This window comes from Nannobrachium achirus (genome assembly GCF_963921795.1).
Source record: "Nannobrachium achirus genome assembly, chromosome: 5".
Classification (NCBI taxonomy): Eukaryota; Metazoa; Chordata; class Actinopteri; order Myctophiformes; family Myctophidae; genus Nannobrachium; species Nannobrachium achirus.
This window is the reverse complement of record NC_137814.1, coordinates 17,178,394-17,195,893: the sequence shown is the minus strand read 5'-3', so window position 1 is coordinate 17,195,893 and position 17,500 is coordinate 17,178,394. Positions and strand designations below refer to the sequence as shown.

General features: G+C 45.0%; 1 protein-coding gene across 1 annotated transcript in view; it reads left to right on the top strand.

The window, feature by feature from the left end:
* Nucleotides 1-17,500, top strand: part of LOC308286155 (catenin delta-2-like) — a gene marked incomplete at both ends in the record, with an annotated part of 218,736 nt that overhangs the window by 21,246 nt on the left and 179,990 nt on the right. Inside the window, 1 exon segment of the mRNA XM_080727111.1 lies at nucleotides 6,434-6,546. Within this exon segment, the coding sequence (XP_080583237.1) occupies nucleotides 6,434-6,546 (113 nt within the window).

Below are 17,500 nucleotides of genomic sequence, written 5' to 3'. Positions count from 1 at the left end.
CAGAGCTGTTAGCATGGTGGATGAACCCAGAGCTGTTAGCATGGTGGATGAACCCAGAGCTGTTAGCATGGTGGATGAACCCAGAGCTGTTAGCACGGTGGATGAACCCAGAGCTGTTAGCACGGTGGATGAACCCAGAGCTGTTAGCATGGTGGATGAACCCAGAGCTGTTAGCACGGTGGATGAACCCAGAGCTGTTAGCATGGTGGATGAACCCAGAGCTGTTAGCATGGTGGATGAACCCAGAGCTGTTAGCATGGTGGATGAACCCAGAGCTGTTAGCATGGTGGATGAACCCAGAGCTGTTAGCACGGTGGATGAACCCAGAGCTGTTAGCACGGTGGATGAACCCAGAGCTGTTAGCATGGTGGATGGTGGATGAACCCAGAGATGTTAGCATGGTGGATGAACCCAGAGATGTTAGCATGGTGGATGAACCCAGAGCTGTTAGCATGGTGGATGAACCCAGAGCTGTTAGCATGGTGGATGAACCCAGAGCTGTTAGCATGGTGGATGAACCCAGAGCTGTTAGCATGGTGGATGAACCCAGAGCTGTTAGCATGGTGGATGAACCCAGAGCTGTTAGCATGGTGGATGAACCCAGAGCTGTTAGCACGGTGGATGAACCCAGAGCTGTTAGCATGGTGGATGAACCCAGAGCTGTTAGCATGGTGGATGAACCCAGAGCTGTTAGCATGGTGGATGAACCCAGAGCTGTTAGCACGGTGGATGAACCCAGAGCTGTTAGCATGGTGGATGAACCCAGAGCTGTTAGCATGGTGGATGAACCCAGAGCTGTTAGCATGGTGGATGAACCCAGAGCTGTTAGCATGGTGGATGAACCCAGAGCTGTTAGCATGGTGGATGAACCCAGAGCTGTTAGCATGGTGGATGAACCCAGAGCTGTTAGCACGGTGGATGAACCCAGAGCTGTTAGCATGGTGGATGAACCCAGAGCTGTTAGCACGGTGGATGAACCCAGAGCTGTTAGCATGGTGGATGAACCCAGAGCTGTTAGCACGGTGGATGAACCCAGAGCTGTTAGCACGGTGGATGAACCCAGAGCTGTTAGCACGGTGGATGAACCCAGAGCTGTTAGCACGGTGGATGAACCCAGAGCTGTTAGCACGGTGGATGAACCCAGAGCTGTTAGCATGGTGGATGAACCCAGAGCTGTTAGCATGGTGGATGAACCCAGAGCTGTTAGCATGGTGGATGAACCCAGAGCTGTTAGCACGGTGGATGAACCCAGAGCTGTTAGCACGGTGGATGAACCCAGAGCTGTTAGCATGGTGGATGAACCCAGAGCTGTTAGCATGGTGGATGAACCCAGAGCTGTTAGCACGTGGATGAACCCAGAGCTGTTAGCATGGTGGATGAACCCAGAGCTGTTAGCATGGTGAATGAACCCAGAGCTGTTAGCATGGTGGATGAACCCAGAGCTGTTAGCATGGTGGATGAACCCAGAGCTGTTAGCATGGTGGATGAACCCAGAGCTGTTAGCACGGTGGATGAACCCAGAGCTGTTAGCATGGTGGATGAACCCAGAGCTGTTAGCACGGTGGATGAACCCAGAGCTGTTAGCACGGTGGATGAACCCAGAGCTGTTAGCATGGTGGATGGTGGATGAACCCAGAGCTGTTAGCATGGTGGATGAACCCAGAGCTGTTAGCATGGTGGATGAACCCAGAGCTGTTAGCACGGTGGATGAACCCAGAGCTGCCTGAGGCCACACATCAGCTTCACACACGGCTACTCTGTCTGTTCCCACTCGCTGTGAATGATATCAATGTTTTATTTATTGCGACCGTAGGTCGCAGTTTACTATCAGAACCGTCACAGCTTGTCAGTAGACGTCCGTCCGGACGCGCAACGCCTGACACAGTGGTTCCCCTGACACATCACTGTGACATCACAGGTGACATCACAGTAAATGTGAGATACTCAGACCAGGGATCTCCATATATGGGCATAAAAGGGATATGTTAGGGATCTCCATATATGGACATAAAAGGGATTCTGTTAGGGATCTCCATATATGGACATAAAAGGGATTGTACCCCAGATGATACCCTGTTAGGAGAACCACTAACAGAATCCATATATGGCCAAGACAGATGGCAAAGACTTTAGGGCGAGGTCACTTTTCACCCTTGGGCGTCTTACTATGGTTTATTTATTTTTTGTAGGGTATGTTTTTTGCGACCGTCAGGGAGCATTTAGTATGTGAAACTTCCACCTCGTGTCCGTCCGTCAGTGGGTCACGCTACCCGTCAGTGAGTCACGCTAATACACAACATTTCGTTACCTATCGACTTTAAGTTCCTCCCTCCCATAGTTCCTCCCTCCCATTCCATCCGTGGAGGGCGGCAGGTCACACAAAGTTGTAAGTAAACAAACACACTTGGTGTAACACTCACTCACATGGGTCTGTGGTGCGTCGCTGATCGGCTGTGGCTTTCACAGACAGCTCAGATTGTTGTTTAACATGCTGTTTAACCCAACGCTGCTCAGTCAGATGTGTCTCTCCTGTCGCTGTTCTATGACACACTGTTAAGGGAGTTCACGTCTAGGGATGAAGCTTGTTAATTTTAGTGATAATGAGCACCTTATCGATCCTGCTTATTGAGCCGGGCTTTTATCGAGCCTACTATTGAGCGTTTTTTTAATATTTTGTGGAAAGATTTGAGACGAGAAATTCAGAACATAACTGGTATCTTTTTTTATTGGCCAGTTGTTGCAACTGTGAGTTTGTTGCTGACCACCATCTGTGAAGATGACAATTGAAAAAAGTGACAAGTATCATTAAATATCATTAAAACTATCATTCATTAGTGTGTAATAAGTTTTAAATAGCTTTATATTATGGATAGTAGTACTGTAAATAATGTCTTGATCGCTTCTTGTCTGATTGTTTAAATATGACATCATGGGCTGCTATGCTCGATAACAAGCTTGATAAGGCCAAAGCTTATTGATACCGGGTACTCAATAAATCTGTTATCGGGTTATCGAGCTACCCTTGTTTAGGGCTCCATCCCTATTAACGTCTTCTTCTTTGGGGGTAATTTGCTGTTCAACTGCAGGGTGCAGTTCTATAACACGCTGTTTAACGGACCCCTGTGTGTTGGGGGGAATTGCTGTTTAACATGCTCTGTTGTCGCATCTCGCCCTTAGGGCGTCTTACTTGTTCTCTGTAAGGCAATGTGTGATGATTCCCTCGACCATATCGGTACAAACAGCATATCGTCGTTGTCGGATGAAAGACCTTGTATGTCCAAAACTGTTGGTTTATTTGCATTTATCATTTTAAAAATGATTTAAACTAGTGAAAACAGCCGATCTATAAGCACACAACGTTGTGTGCTTGTAGATTTTTCACTACTTTTGTGCGACAGCGTTGTATGATAAGCAGGGCTTTACTTTGCGAAAGAACGTACAAATTTGAAACTTGGAGATACAAGGTTTCAGCCGATCTCCGTGTTATCCTCCCTTGGTATGGGTCTGTTTTCACCCCTGTCATGCCTTGGCCAAGGCTCAGTAGTCGGACTACCAACTACCAGGAGCTGGTAGATCCGTTATCGCCCATAGACTTGTCATTGCAATGCGCATGCGCCAATGCACGTTCACAGGAACAGTATACTGGTCGCTCCGTCAGTGAGAATCGAACCCCGGCCGTCGGATTACTAGTCCCCGACGCTACCGACTGAGCTAACCAAGGCAGCTGGCGGACTTTTGTTTTTTGCTTGGTTTTACACATGACTCGGTAACGGGAGCAGTCCCCTGGTCAAAATTTACTATTCTGTCCATAACGGCACATAATTCGGTAACGCCGCTGAGTCGGCTCATGCGCCGTTCGCACCGTTCGCCGCGGCGACTCGGTCGCTACCGCTCCCTCGGCGGCGGCTCTCGGGGCTCATCGGCGCCTGAGACGGCGCGGCTCCGTCGTTTATAGTGGCGTGAACGGTAGCGTCGGGTGGCTGGTAACCACCTCATAGCGGTATCGAATCCCGCTTCGGGAACAATTTTTTTTTCTTTCTCAAGGCTGATATTAAGGTTGATATTGGGACTACCCAGCTACTGGTAGTTGGTAGTCTGACTACTGAGCCTTGGCTAAGGTATGACAATTTTGATAACAGTCCCATCCATAGGATATGATAACACGTGTATCAGGTGAAGGTTTCCACCCGACAACGACGATATATACCTGTAAATCTGACTTCATAATGCAGTTCACAGACAGCGTGATGTGTGCTAATAATAGCCTTAACTCGCCCTGATACATCTGTATGGTCGTCTACATGCTGTACGGGAGAAAGCACCTGTCATGTTGTGTATGTTATTGTATTGAGCAGCGCTGCATTAAACTGACAGACGTATGTACTGCACGTATGGAGCTCTCCTACAGTATGTTGATGTACATACAGTATCTGGGTTGACCACCTAAGCCAGGGGTCTTCAACGTTTTCAGGCCAAGGACCCCTTAGTCGAGAGAGAGATGAAGCAGGGACCCCCACAACCTGTTCATAGATTTCCATATACCGGTAGTTTCATCGTTTGACAGCACAATCATCAGTGTATTTTGGATTCATGTGAGTTTGTGTTTTCAGATATTTAACTACTTGAACCGTCGATACTTAATAAACTTGACCTTTCACTCTGTACTTAGTCTGCTCTTTTTCCCCACTACACCGATCTACAAGCTTGTAGATCTGCTATTTTTGGCTAAAGTTCTCAGAATATGGACGCTAGGGTTCATGGTTAATATAAAAAAGTTTTGGAGGACCCCCTGTAGTAACTCTGGGGACCCCCTAGGGGTCCCGGACCTCCTGTTGAGGACCCCTGACCTAAGATGTGTATACTTTGTCCTGCGTTGAATAGCGAAAATAGCCGGTCTACAAGCTCACAACGTGGCACGATGACAAATAAAAAACATACTGTCTGTACTTACAATTTGGGAAAATCTTTACACAACGGTGTATAAATAACTGATTTTCCAGTTGAAGATCCCTTTATGGTGCGATATCAACAATAAATATAAAGGGCACGATAACTATAGGCTTAAAGATAACTACCGGTATATCATTCACCATTGCATTCTTTTTTGTATTGTCAGTTTGAATAATGCCATCCACCTGACTTAGAACGATTGTTAAAACTATGCTTAGTGACATATAACAGTTTTAATTGGTACATGTCTATGATTTTTCATGTTGCCATATTGTAATCATTTTGCGCCTCGTGCCTCCCTACGTCTCTCAGCCGGTGTAAAATACCAGGTAACCAGTCGCCTCTTGTGGCTTATTGCTTCATTTTATAGTTATAGTTATTGTGCTCAGTCAGTGTGAATGGCCCTTAAAGGAGTAGTTCACCCCCAAAATGACTTTTTTTCTATTGATTACTCACGCCATGGAGAGTAGAGTTCAATAATATTTTTAGTTTTTTGTCGCCCTCTCCATCATCAAAGTTGCCCACCCCTGATATAAAGAGTGAAAGCCGATCTCCAGCTCACTATTGGGATGACAAGAACATGCACTACAGATAGACCCTCTAAACCAGGGTGACGACATCCTCCTTCATGCTGTCTTTCAGAGGGTTTTGTGGTGACAGTCGCAGCACCGCAGCACAGCAGGGTGTGTGAACCCATGCAGTCGCTGTCATCTGTGCTAGCGCTAGTATTAGACACTTTTCTTTCTTTTCCTTCTCCTCAGATGAAACTGTCACAGTTTGTCAAAGAAACCACTGACTACTGCAAAACACTCCCTAAATATTCCATACATTTCTTAGCGAGCGGAATCAGGAAGAGCAAATTGCTGCGTTTTTTTTTAAGGGTTTGGCACGTCAGCAGAAATATACGTGGAACCTGAAGCAATTGCCATCCGCTGTGATCCGAGAGTGATATTTTTGGCCTGCAGATTGTTGTGGAGCAATTTGTTGTTGCAGACTTTTCTGAACATCTGTCTGTCTCCTAACCTAAGCTTGACAGTCTGTAACCGCTATGATCACTACAGGTGTTGACAGGGACGTGCTGGCCATTGGGAAAAGCGGGACAACTCCCGAACGGCCGGTTCATTCCCGGCCGGTCCAGGCCGCCCATTAGGAAAAAATTAAACTGTTTGCACAAAAGTAAAAATTAAACTGTTTGCACAAAAGTAGTGAAAACAGCCGATCTACAAGCACACAACGCCTCGCGATGCGAGGCGTTGTGTGCTTGTAGATCTGCTGTTTTCAGGGGGCCCAGCCCAGCCCAGCACGTCCCTGCATCTGTCTGTCTCCTAACCTAAGCTTGACAGTCTGTAACCGCTATGATCACTACAGGTGTTGACAAAGTGCATAAGTATTTTGTACTGAAGGTTTCTCTCTCTCTCTCTCTCTCTCTCTCTCTCTCTCTCTCTCTCTCTCTCTCTCTCTCTCTCTCTCTCTCTCCCCCCAGGAGCTGCAGTTTGAGCGTCTAACGAGGGAGCTGGAAGCAGAGCGACAGATTGTTGCCACTCAGTTGGAGAGATGCAAGCTAGGCTCTGAGACTGGCAGCATGACTAGCATCAGGTGGGTGTCCTTAGCGTGTGCGCGCGTGCGTGTGTGTGTCTGTGTGTGTGTGTGTGCGTGTGTGAATGTTTGTGCAATCTCATATCACTACAGTACATCAAAATCACAAGAGTATTTAACTTTTTTAACTTTCAAATATTTGTGTGACAATTAATCGTCAAGTAAAATATCACTATTACGACAGCCTTTGGTGCATCTCCGGTTAAGCGGCGACATCTCGCAGGAAGCGACACGTGCACTTGATTTCACTTCGTCTTAGCTGTCTCGCACTCACTGATTATTTTCGTGTCTTGCTTGAGTGGAAACAACATCGCAGAGTTCATGGGAGAAAAGGCAACAACTCCTGGCTGACAACGTTCTGCTTCAAGTAGAGTGAAACAGACAACTCCAAGTAATTAAAAGCGTTCTGATTGACACTTGACACTTGGCACAAGTCTGACGCCCGAGGAGGAATCTCAGCCTTCGGTGGCGCGCCATCGATTGTCTGTTATAAACCCCAGTTCATTACGTCTAGTCCAAAAGAAATCAAGTGGGGTTTTTTTTGTGTTGTACTGGGAATATTCGTGGCCTTTGTGTGGCTCGTTTGTGCACATTGTTGTAAAGAAAGTCTCCATGTTATCCGCTGCTGATTAAGTTTGGGTCTCGGGGGGCACGGTGGCGCAGTGGTTAGCGCTTCGCCTCACAGCTAGAAGGTCCTGGGTTCGATTCCCGCCGGGGGACGCTGTGGGTGCTGGGGGCGTGTTTCTCCCTCCGCGTCATCAGCGCCCACACCCTAGGTGGGGTTGGCAATAGGGCCTTTCTGTGTGGAGTTTGCATGTTCTCCCCGTGTCTCCTAGGGTTGATACCCTCACAAAAACATGCAGTAATCCTGGTCTCAATAATGCCTCCCCCTGGCCAGCCGGGGCGCCTGATGGAGGGGAAAGGAACTGGTTGGAATAACGTGTTCCTTCCACGCGCTAAGTCCATCCCGGGGAAATCCCTCCTGTCAGGTGAAAAGAAACAACTTGGACTACCCATGCATGAAGGAAGCATGAGGTTAGTCCGTTGTCTCCCCAGGCGCAGCAGAGGGAGTGCAGAGCCCAGGATTACATAGGCAATTGGCACTGGGTGAAAAAATGGGTTGCAAAATCGTGGGATAAAAATTATTAGAAAAAAAAAAAGTTTGGGTCTCGACCATTCTCTCTCCTCTGTGAGTCCGATGAGTGCGTTCTGTAGCGTCCGCGGTCGCATTAATTCGTTCTATGTCTATTGCTTTCTTTTTTGTCTCTCTCCCTCACGCACGCACACGCACACACACACACACACACACACACACACGCACACGCACACGCACACACTCACACACACACACCGTCATCGCTCCGCTTTTGATTCTGTTAACCGAAGGGGAATTCCTTCCCCTCTTAAAACTAATTAGCCATCCACATGCATTGTCATCGTCATTTGAATTTTAAGTGAGGCCCGACCGACAAAGAGAGGGGAAGACGTCCTTATAAGAAAGAAAAAAAATATTCATTCACAAGTCTAATTAAAGCAACCGGTCCCCGCTTAGCTCCCAACCCCCCTTCGCCTCCGGACCGTTGTAGACGTGCCCTATTTAAAATGGCAGCCGCCTGGGAAATGAGAAGCGCCGCGGAGTCGAAGAAGAAATGTCTCGCTTCACCGCGCAGCAGACGGAGCGAGGGTCGCTGCCGCCGCCTGCCGCCTCTACCTAACTTGATTTGATGGGTTTATTGTTTTCAGTGGTGGAGAGTACTTTTACTCCAGTACTAGGGGTGTAACAATACATTTTAATAGTGATTCGATACATATCACAATATATGGTTGACGAAATGATACATGGACGATATTGGTTCATTCATGGCGATACGATACGATTCGATTCATTGATTTAAAATCGATATAGTAACTATTTAGCAAAGAAATTAAATCTGTGTGAAAGGTGTGGATAGTGCAGGTTTTAAAGGGAAACATGTATTATTATGGATATAAATAAGTAATCACAGTGATTATCTGCCAAATACCACATGGACATTGTATATGGACAAACCTGCACCTTGACATGAACTCAGAGGTTACACACATTTATCAATAGACCAGTGTAGCTATATGGAAAGGAAAAGTAATTATACCCCTCCTTTTCATTTTTTCTTCTTAAAAATGCTAAATACAATGCACAAGTAGGTAGAATCGATACAATCGTTTCTTTGCACTGCCGATTCGATACGATACAAATTCAAACGTTACAATTTGATTTTAGCTGTTTTCATTTCGATATACTTTGATTTTTTAAGTTAAAAACGATATTTCGATGCAGTTACTATATCGTTACACCCCTATCGAATACTGTTACTTAAGTACACTTTTGAATTTTGAGGTAATTTTACTTGAGTATACTACTGGAGTATTTCCAATGTCCAATAGGCCTACTCCACTACAACTCAAAGGAAAGTATTGTGATTTTACTCCACTGCAATTAGATAAAAACTTATAGTTACTAGTTACTTTGTAGATTTCTTTCATTATTACAAAACACTCTAACCACTTCAGCCCTGCTGGCTTTATATCTGAAGCCGTAATAGCTGTGCTTGTTCCCATTACATTGTTTTGTATTTGTTTAATAATACAAGACGATGTGGAATTCCGAGTGATAAATTAACTCTGTCTGTCTGTCTGTCTGTCTGTCTGTCTGTCTGTCTGTCTGTCTATCTACACTTCTCAAAAGAAATTCGGAAACTCAACTTGGGTCGATTATTACCGTATATTATTATTATATATTCTAATGAATTGGTATTGTATTGTATTGTTGTTATCGTTGATTAATCACCCCCAGCTGGCAGTAATCAAGTAACTAAGTAAGTGTAATAGTGTATCTAGTTATTGTCCATACAACACTGCCAGAGACCTGACCCAACACCCTCTACTGTAGCTGTAATCACACAGCTGGAAATGAGTGACTGATGGAGTCTTCATTGACACTCTGCGGTCACAGTCTCGCCGGGGGTGTCCGCAGAGCGGCTCCCGTTGTGTTGCATTGCATTGTGGGGGATGGAGGCCTTTAAGGGGTGCTAATGAGTCTCTCAGCACTGCCTTTGTTTCCACTGTTAATCAGCGACAGCGGGTCACCATGTCCACCCTGGCATATGCTGCCTCTCTATCACTTTAAAAAGGACTCTGTGTGTGTGTGTGTGTGTGTGTGTGTGTGTGTGTGTGTGTGTGTGTGTGTGTGTGTGTGTGTGTGTGTGTGTGTGTGTGTGTGTGTGTGCGTGCGTGCGTGCGTGCGTGCGTGCGTGCGTGCGTGCGTGCGTGCGTGCGTGCGTGCGTGCGTGCGTGCGTGCGTGCGTGCGTGCGTGCGTGCGTGCGTGCGTGCGTGCGTGCGTGCGTGCGTGCGTGCGTGCGTGCGTGCGTGCGTGCGTGCGTGCGTGCGTGCGTGCGTGCGTGCGTGCGTGCGTGCGTGCGTGTGGGTGTGGGTGTGGGTGGATGGTTTTTTTTTTATCAGTCAAACAGAGACAATGCTTTTATCCACCAAAAGAATAGAGAACCATATGTTGCCTGGTCAGTTAAAGGGCCACTCCGCCCCCAAATTCCACGTTTGTCAGTCATGCCTCTGAGGCTGAGGAGGATGCCACTATGAACTCTGAGCCAATGTTGTTTTTCACAGCAAACTTTGATTTAGTTTTAGTCATAGTCTTTTGAATAAAATCTCATTTAGTTTTAGTCATAATTCAGTCACCTGAAAGGTTTTAGTTTAGTCGACTAAATATCATACGTTTTTAGGCGACTAAATCTACGGTTGATTTAGTCAACTAAAATGTATTTTGGCAGGCCTTGATGGCATCGTAATGACTGATTTTACACTTGGTTATGTGCTGAAAATCGCAGATCTACAAGCTCACGACGCGTCGCGCTGCACAGCACCTGAAGAGCAACCAAACATAAAATGACTCCACTAGTCCCTCCCTAACGTTTTAGTCTAGTTTTTATTTTGTTGACGAAATTGACAATATGTTTAGTCTTAGTTTTAGTCATCACAGCTTAGTTTTTATTTAGTTTTCGTCAGTGAAAAAAACGCAAATATTTTTCGTCATAGTTTTAGTCTACCAAATCAACAATGCTCTGAGCATGGCCGGACAATCTGTTGACCCTAATACACCAGTGGTTCTCAACCAGTGGTTCTCCAGGGGGGTTCCAGCTGGTGGTCCCTAGCGGAATGGAGAATTGGTAACCCTTAGTGTAAAATGAAACCAAATGGACCGCTATGGGTCCATTTGGTTTCATTTTACGCTCTCAAGAGTTAAATAAATTGCTTTATGTCTGCACAATTAGAGAATGTAGAAGAAGTGTTATTTTGATTGGCGTTTGCCTGTTGTTTCTCCCATGGTACTGTATGACAGCATTGAATTGTGGACAAAATCGTATTTTTGGGGGGGTCTGAGAGGCTAAATCTCAATAAATGGTGGTCTGTGGCTCAAATGACGAATAAATCATGGACCTTGATATGAAAAGATTTGAAAACCACTTATATACATGTTTGTGGTGCACCTCAAGGATGCAACCTCTCTATTCTATTCTATTCTATTCTATTCTATTCTATTCTATTCTATCAATAGAATGACAGAAGTCCCAATGTCTCCTTTAATGTTTTAAAACACTGGTCCTCTGGGTATTGCAAGTGAGGTCTTTGGAGAGAAAAAATCCATCATATTTTGTCTTTGGCAGTAGATGAGTTAAGGCCTTGTTACTACTTGCATATCTTAGCACACAGTGTGTTTTTTTCATGCTGTGGCTGTGTGCTGTGGCTTCATTCTGTCGCTGTCTTTCACTGGAGAGCGTTTGTACAGAGACAATAACAATAACATTGCTGCAGGGGCCAGCCTATTTATTGTTTTGTTTTAGTTTTTTTCTTTTTTCGTATCATATTGTGTTCTTTCTTACTTTCTTTCTTTCTTTCTGTCTACCCGTTGCGTCATTCTTCCGCTTGCGTTCCATCCTTGTGTTTTCTCATTCCTTCATTCATTGCTGAACCATCTGTTCAGCTCCAGTGGCGTCAGTTCAGAAAAAAGCTAAGGTATGGCAACATGACTGGTGTCTTGCACGCGCGCGAAGACACCAGTCATGTTGCCATACCTTAGCAACAGGCACGATACATTTATTTTAAGAAGTACATTTTATTTTTTCTCCCGTTTCTACGGTTTCTTGGGCTGGATATGGCAGCCTGGAACGGTTGTTCAAGTGCAGCTAAACTTGGCATGTTAGTAAACGTGCCACAATGCCACAGCAGCTCGCATCCGCGTCTCCACGCCGCGCTGTGAGCTTGCAGATCGCCCACCTTCCAGAGGACGCTGAAACTTGCAGGATGAGTGTGCACTGTGCATCGAGACACAGCAGTCAGACGTGCAGTGCTCACGTCTCGGTTCGGTCTGAAAAAATCTGCCCGATCAACTGATGCGACTGTCGCTGATTCGAATGACACCCGCAAATGGAAACAGGCTAAATTAGCTTTGTCTTAATGCGAATTTCTGATAATTCGCTTCCTATTTTCGAATAAGCTTATGGAAACATGGCTAACAGCCAATGTGTTGCCTCGCGCTGCGAGGCGTTGTGAGCTTGTTAATCAGCTATTTTTGGCAAAGAGGAAAGTGAAAGGTCAACTTTATTAAGTATTGACAGTTAAAGTGGTTAAATATCTGAAAACACAAATTGACATGAATCCAAAATATACTGATGATTATGCTGTCAAACGATGAAACTATATGGAATCTATGAAAAGGCTGTGGGGGGTCCCTGCTTCATCTCTCTCTCAACGAAGGGGTCCTTAATGGCCTGAAAACGTTGAAGACTCCTGTTATATAAGCGATACATTTGGGTTACTGTTAGAGATGGTGGCGTATTGATTCTGTACAACCAGTGATGGCAGTGTGGTGACTCCATCAGTGGCAGCCACTTCTCTGCCTCTGCGTGTGGACGCGGGGGCGGGGCACTTTGTCTGGCTACCGGACACACCGCAGGCATTTGTCTGGCTGCTAATCATTGCGCAGCATGTGTGTGTGTGTGTGTGTGTGTGTGTGTGTGTGTGTGTGTGTGTGTGTGTGTGTGTGTGTGTGTGTGTGTGTGTGTGTGTGTGTGTGTGTGTGTGTGTGTGTGTGTGTGTGTGTGTGTGTGTGTGTGTGTGTGTGTGGGGGCATCTTGGCCGTAGCTGCAGAGCCCGGTGAGAGAGCCGCTGCTGCCGTTTGTCTGGCGGAGAGGCGTGATCCGCTTGGCGAGGCCAGCGAGAGAAGCGTTGTTTACCCAGGGAGCTGTTAGGGCTCTAAACTGCTAAGACCCTCCCAGCCACTAGTGTGGATTTCGTTGTCTAAAATTAAGACGAAAAATGTTTGTCTACTGCGTTTTTTTCGCTTACGAAAACTAATTAAAAACGAAATAAAAACTATTATGAACGGAAAATGTTTGTCGACTGCGTTTTTTTCGCTGACAAAAACTAATTGAAAACGAAATAAAAACTAAGCTGTGATGACTAAAACTAAGACTAAATATATTGACAATTTAGTCAACAAAATAAAAACTAGACTAAAGCCCTTTGCACACAGGCGCGTTTAACCGCACGGATAAAACGGACAATATCATTTTTTGAAAAGAAAACAATGATTCTCTATGACCACATGCACACCGGCTCCGAATTAGCCGTGCGACGAGTGGCTGCCGCCGTGCGTTTTTTTCTCGATCGAACCCAGTTCGATTCGTGCGTCTTGTCGCATGCGGTGAAAAACTCATCACTCCTTTTATGACTCCTTTTGGGATCCGCAGCGCCGATTCCGCACAGCCTTGCACACCAAATCCAATGCGTTTTATTCATGCCGCAAACGAAAAAAACGCAACTGTCCTGTGTGCAAAGGGCTTAAAACTAGTGGAGAAGAGAGTCATTTTATGTTTGGTTGCTCTTCAGATGTTGCGTGCTGAAAATAGCAGATCTACAAGCTCACAACGCGTCAAATATCTAGATACTGAATGAAGAAATTCAAAAACTGTGCTGGGTGTTCCCGTTTTTTTTAAGTGAAATATCCCTACAATTTTGTACTTTACTTGAGTATGTCCAGTTTCCAATACTTTTACTTCTACTCCACTACGTTTATTTGAAAACTTTAGTCACTAGTTACTTTGCAATATTATATAACATATATTAACCACTTTAACCCTATTTTATACCTCAGGCTATTTGAAAATAGCACATCTTCCTCTCCTCGATAAACAGGGGAGAGTGACAGACAGGGAATAGATACTGTAGGAGAGAGAGAGGCAGAAAGACAGACCAGACAAACAGACAGACGGACAGAGAATACCAATACCCGATAAGCATGTTTGACTGACAGCCCCATTATCTATCAGAAGATCGTTGTAGGATAATTGCAGGTATAGGTATAAAATAAGTGTGCATACAGGCTTAGTGTACCGGTAGCTGTGGGCTGATTGTGGATTGATTGTTGTTATATAGGGCGGGCTTATGAAGTATCGAGTTGTTTTCTGAGTTTTGAATGCTGTTTTCCAGTGAGTCCATCATGGATCTGCTGCAACACATTCAGGGTTCCTTATATGCAGTCTGAAACACACGCACGCCCAGGGGTGTCACAAGGGGGAGAAAAGTGGGACCGAGTTACTAGGGCCCGAGGTGGAGGGGCCTTAATTATTTTATACTTTAGCTATTGAAAAATAGCAGATATACAAGCTCACAGCGCAGCACCGAGTGCAACGCTGCGAGCTTGTAGATCTGCTATTTTTGAAAAGTTGTGAAAATGTGTGCAAATCTTTGAATATATGTATTTTTTTGAACATTTGTAACTAAAACGTTGCTTCTGGGGGGGTCCCTGGAACTAAATATTTTGAGATGGGGGTCCGTGGCCAAATACATATTATTATTCTGGGTTAACCCTAACCCAGAATTTGGTGCGACGCCCCTGCTTATATAGTGTGAAACTATAACACACACGACAAGACACCCAAGTCAACAAAACCGCCGCGCATTTCCCAACACAGCACAGAAACAGCGGGTCATTTTTATTTTATTGCCATCCATCAAATTACTAAACTGCGTTTCCTTGTGTTGTATAGATTGCCTGTAAATGAGGTACGGCACGCGGCGAACAGAGGACAACAGAGGACGAGTGGTATTCGCGAATTCGCCGAATATACCGAGGTCGTTCCCGGGCAACTTTGAGCGCGGGCGACGACGCACAGGGAACGTTTACCGTTTTCAATTTCGGTTTCTTCCTTTTGTCCGGCGGGGCATTTTGAAGGTCTCCTTTCCATCGTGCCCGCCAGTTAAATCATGTGGAATCACATTATATAGGCTTATACGTCTGTCTGCGGGTAAATGCCAGCGCTCTCTGCAGACTGGGCTGTATTTCTGCCGGTACGCAGCGCAGACGCCGGGGCTTTTAGCTAAAGGCCACTAACTCAATGCCCAACCAAGCCCTTCAAATGCTGGGCGTCGCCGCGTTCAGGGGCGTCAATTGGGTAAGGCAGGGGTATTCAGCATATCGTCTTTGTCGGGTGGAAACCTTGTATCTCCAAGTTTCAAATTTGTACGTTCTTTCGCAAAGTAAAGCCCTGCTTCATCGTACAAGGCCGTCACACAAAAGTAGTTAAAACAGCCGATCTACAAGCACACAACGCCTCACGATGCGAGGCGTTGTGTGCTTGTAGATCGGCAGTTTTAACTAGTTTAAATAAAATGAAAAATGCAAAACGAACGGTTTTGGACATATAAGGTTTTCACCGGACAACGACGATATCTTGACAAAATTGTATATTCCCAGGTTCCGCAGGTCAGCTGCAAAGGTGCAATGCATTATTGTTAATTGCGGCATGTTTACTAACATGACAAGTTTAGCTGCACTTGTCTGAACAACCGTTCCAGGCTGCCATATCCAGCCCAAGAAAGCGTAGAAACCTGGGGAAAAGAACTGACAAAACTTTTTATTTCTTTCTTTTCTTTTTTGTTCTGATGGATTTCTGGATGAGGACTCCCATCTCTGCCATACCCTAGCTTTTGCTGAACTCGACGCCACTGGCCGCGTTACTCTCGTGCATTGGCTTTTCAACTCTCTTCATATCAAAGTCCCTTGTTTATTGGGCATTTGAGCCACGGAGCCACCGTTTGATGAGATTCAGATGAGATTCAGCCTCAAAACGTTGAATAGTTTGTTGTCGTTGGATACGATCCTGTCCACAATTCCATGCTGTATCGAGATGAGGGACCGACTGATAACTGTAGACTTCTTGTAAGTTAAGTTAAATTAAGCCAATAAATGAAACCACAGGTACATTCGGCTTCATTTTACACTCGAGATGTACAGATGTGATTCTATACCTATGAAGGTGGATTCTGCTTTTCAATGGGAATGGAGTGATTGCTTGCCATTTGTGGGTTTCTGCAAAAATGCGTAAACCTATGGAAAAAAGCATTTGCAGGACATTTTCAGGAAAATAGCAGTAAATACGGAAGAGTTGAAACGGCATCTATAATGGTCCATTTGGTTACTAACTCACCACCTGCAACTCCCTCAGGGACTGCTGGCGGTCCCCGGACCACTGGTTGGAAACCACTGCTCTGGTGCGCTGCTGTTTGGAATAGTTTAAATAAACGCTTGAAAGGATTTTATCAAACCCGTTATCAAACCCTGCTAAAATATCTGTGCAGATAAATAGCCTATCTTAGAGGCGTTGGACCTAAGACATTCAAAGGCCTTTGCTTTCAGCATTCATCTCCTGCTGTTTGAACACCTTGCTTTGTTTCAGATCTCTTTTCTCTGCAGCCAGTGTACCTACCTCTGTGTCTGATCATAATCTTTTCACCATGCCATATGTTTTTACAACAAATTCTTACTCCCAACTCATAATATGCTGCGCTTGGCATCCCTGGGTCGACACGCCGTGGTGGGCACACCTTTGGTTCCACATTTCAATGATTAGCTATAGGGTTAGTCGGGGTCACATGCGCGCAAACCTTGTAGACCACTGTTTTCCCAAACATTCCCGCATTGTGAGCTTGTAGATCTGCTATTTTCTAAAGATTTTTTTTAGACATTCTGAACTTGAACATTCTGCACAATGATTACTTTAACTTTTGGTACTTTAAGTACATTTTGATGCCAACACTTTTGTACTTTCCGGACTTGTAACTACAATTGCGGTATTGATACTTTAACTTAAGTAAAATATCTGAGTACTTTTCCCACCACTGGTCTCTTCCAAGAGAAAAGCACATCACAGAGCTCTGCAGGGAAATATTGAACTGTTGTCATTTGTAGTCGTTGGAGAGGACAACGAACATTATGATCATGATGCTGAGCGACGGTGACACAGAGACACTGAGGGAGACGAGCGGCGACCATAACGGATGCGTTCCAGCAGAATTTATTTTTTATAGTAGTTTAATTTTTTATAGTCTTTTTACTACTATAGCTATTAGCTAATATACAATATTTTGTTCCAGGGACCCCCTAGAAGCAAAGATACCGGTATACAAAAGTTTTAAAAGTTTATTTAAAGATTTTTTCAAAAATAGCAGATCTCGGTGCCGAGCTGTGAGCTTGTAGATCTGCTATTTTCCAATACTTTAAGCATAAAATAATGGTTAAAGTGGTGAAAATCCAACGTAACAAAGATGCGTTCCCGGTCTTTATGGGTTAAGTGACCGGTGCTGACCGGTTGCTGACCTATGGATCGTGGAAGGAGGGAGGAACACAGCCAAATCTAATAAAGAATACACATTTGATCATTAAGATCCATATATATTTGCATTGTCCGAGTTTAATGAATATTTAATCAGGCTTTGACTCGCAGCAGCAACTCTCTGGTGGGATCTATGCACAGTGCAGTAGAGAGTGAGAGGACAACGGAAGGGCTTGATTATGATCCACGCAACATGTTCTTATCGACCTGTATGAAGAGGACGAGA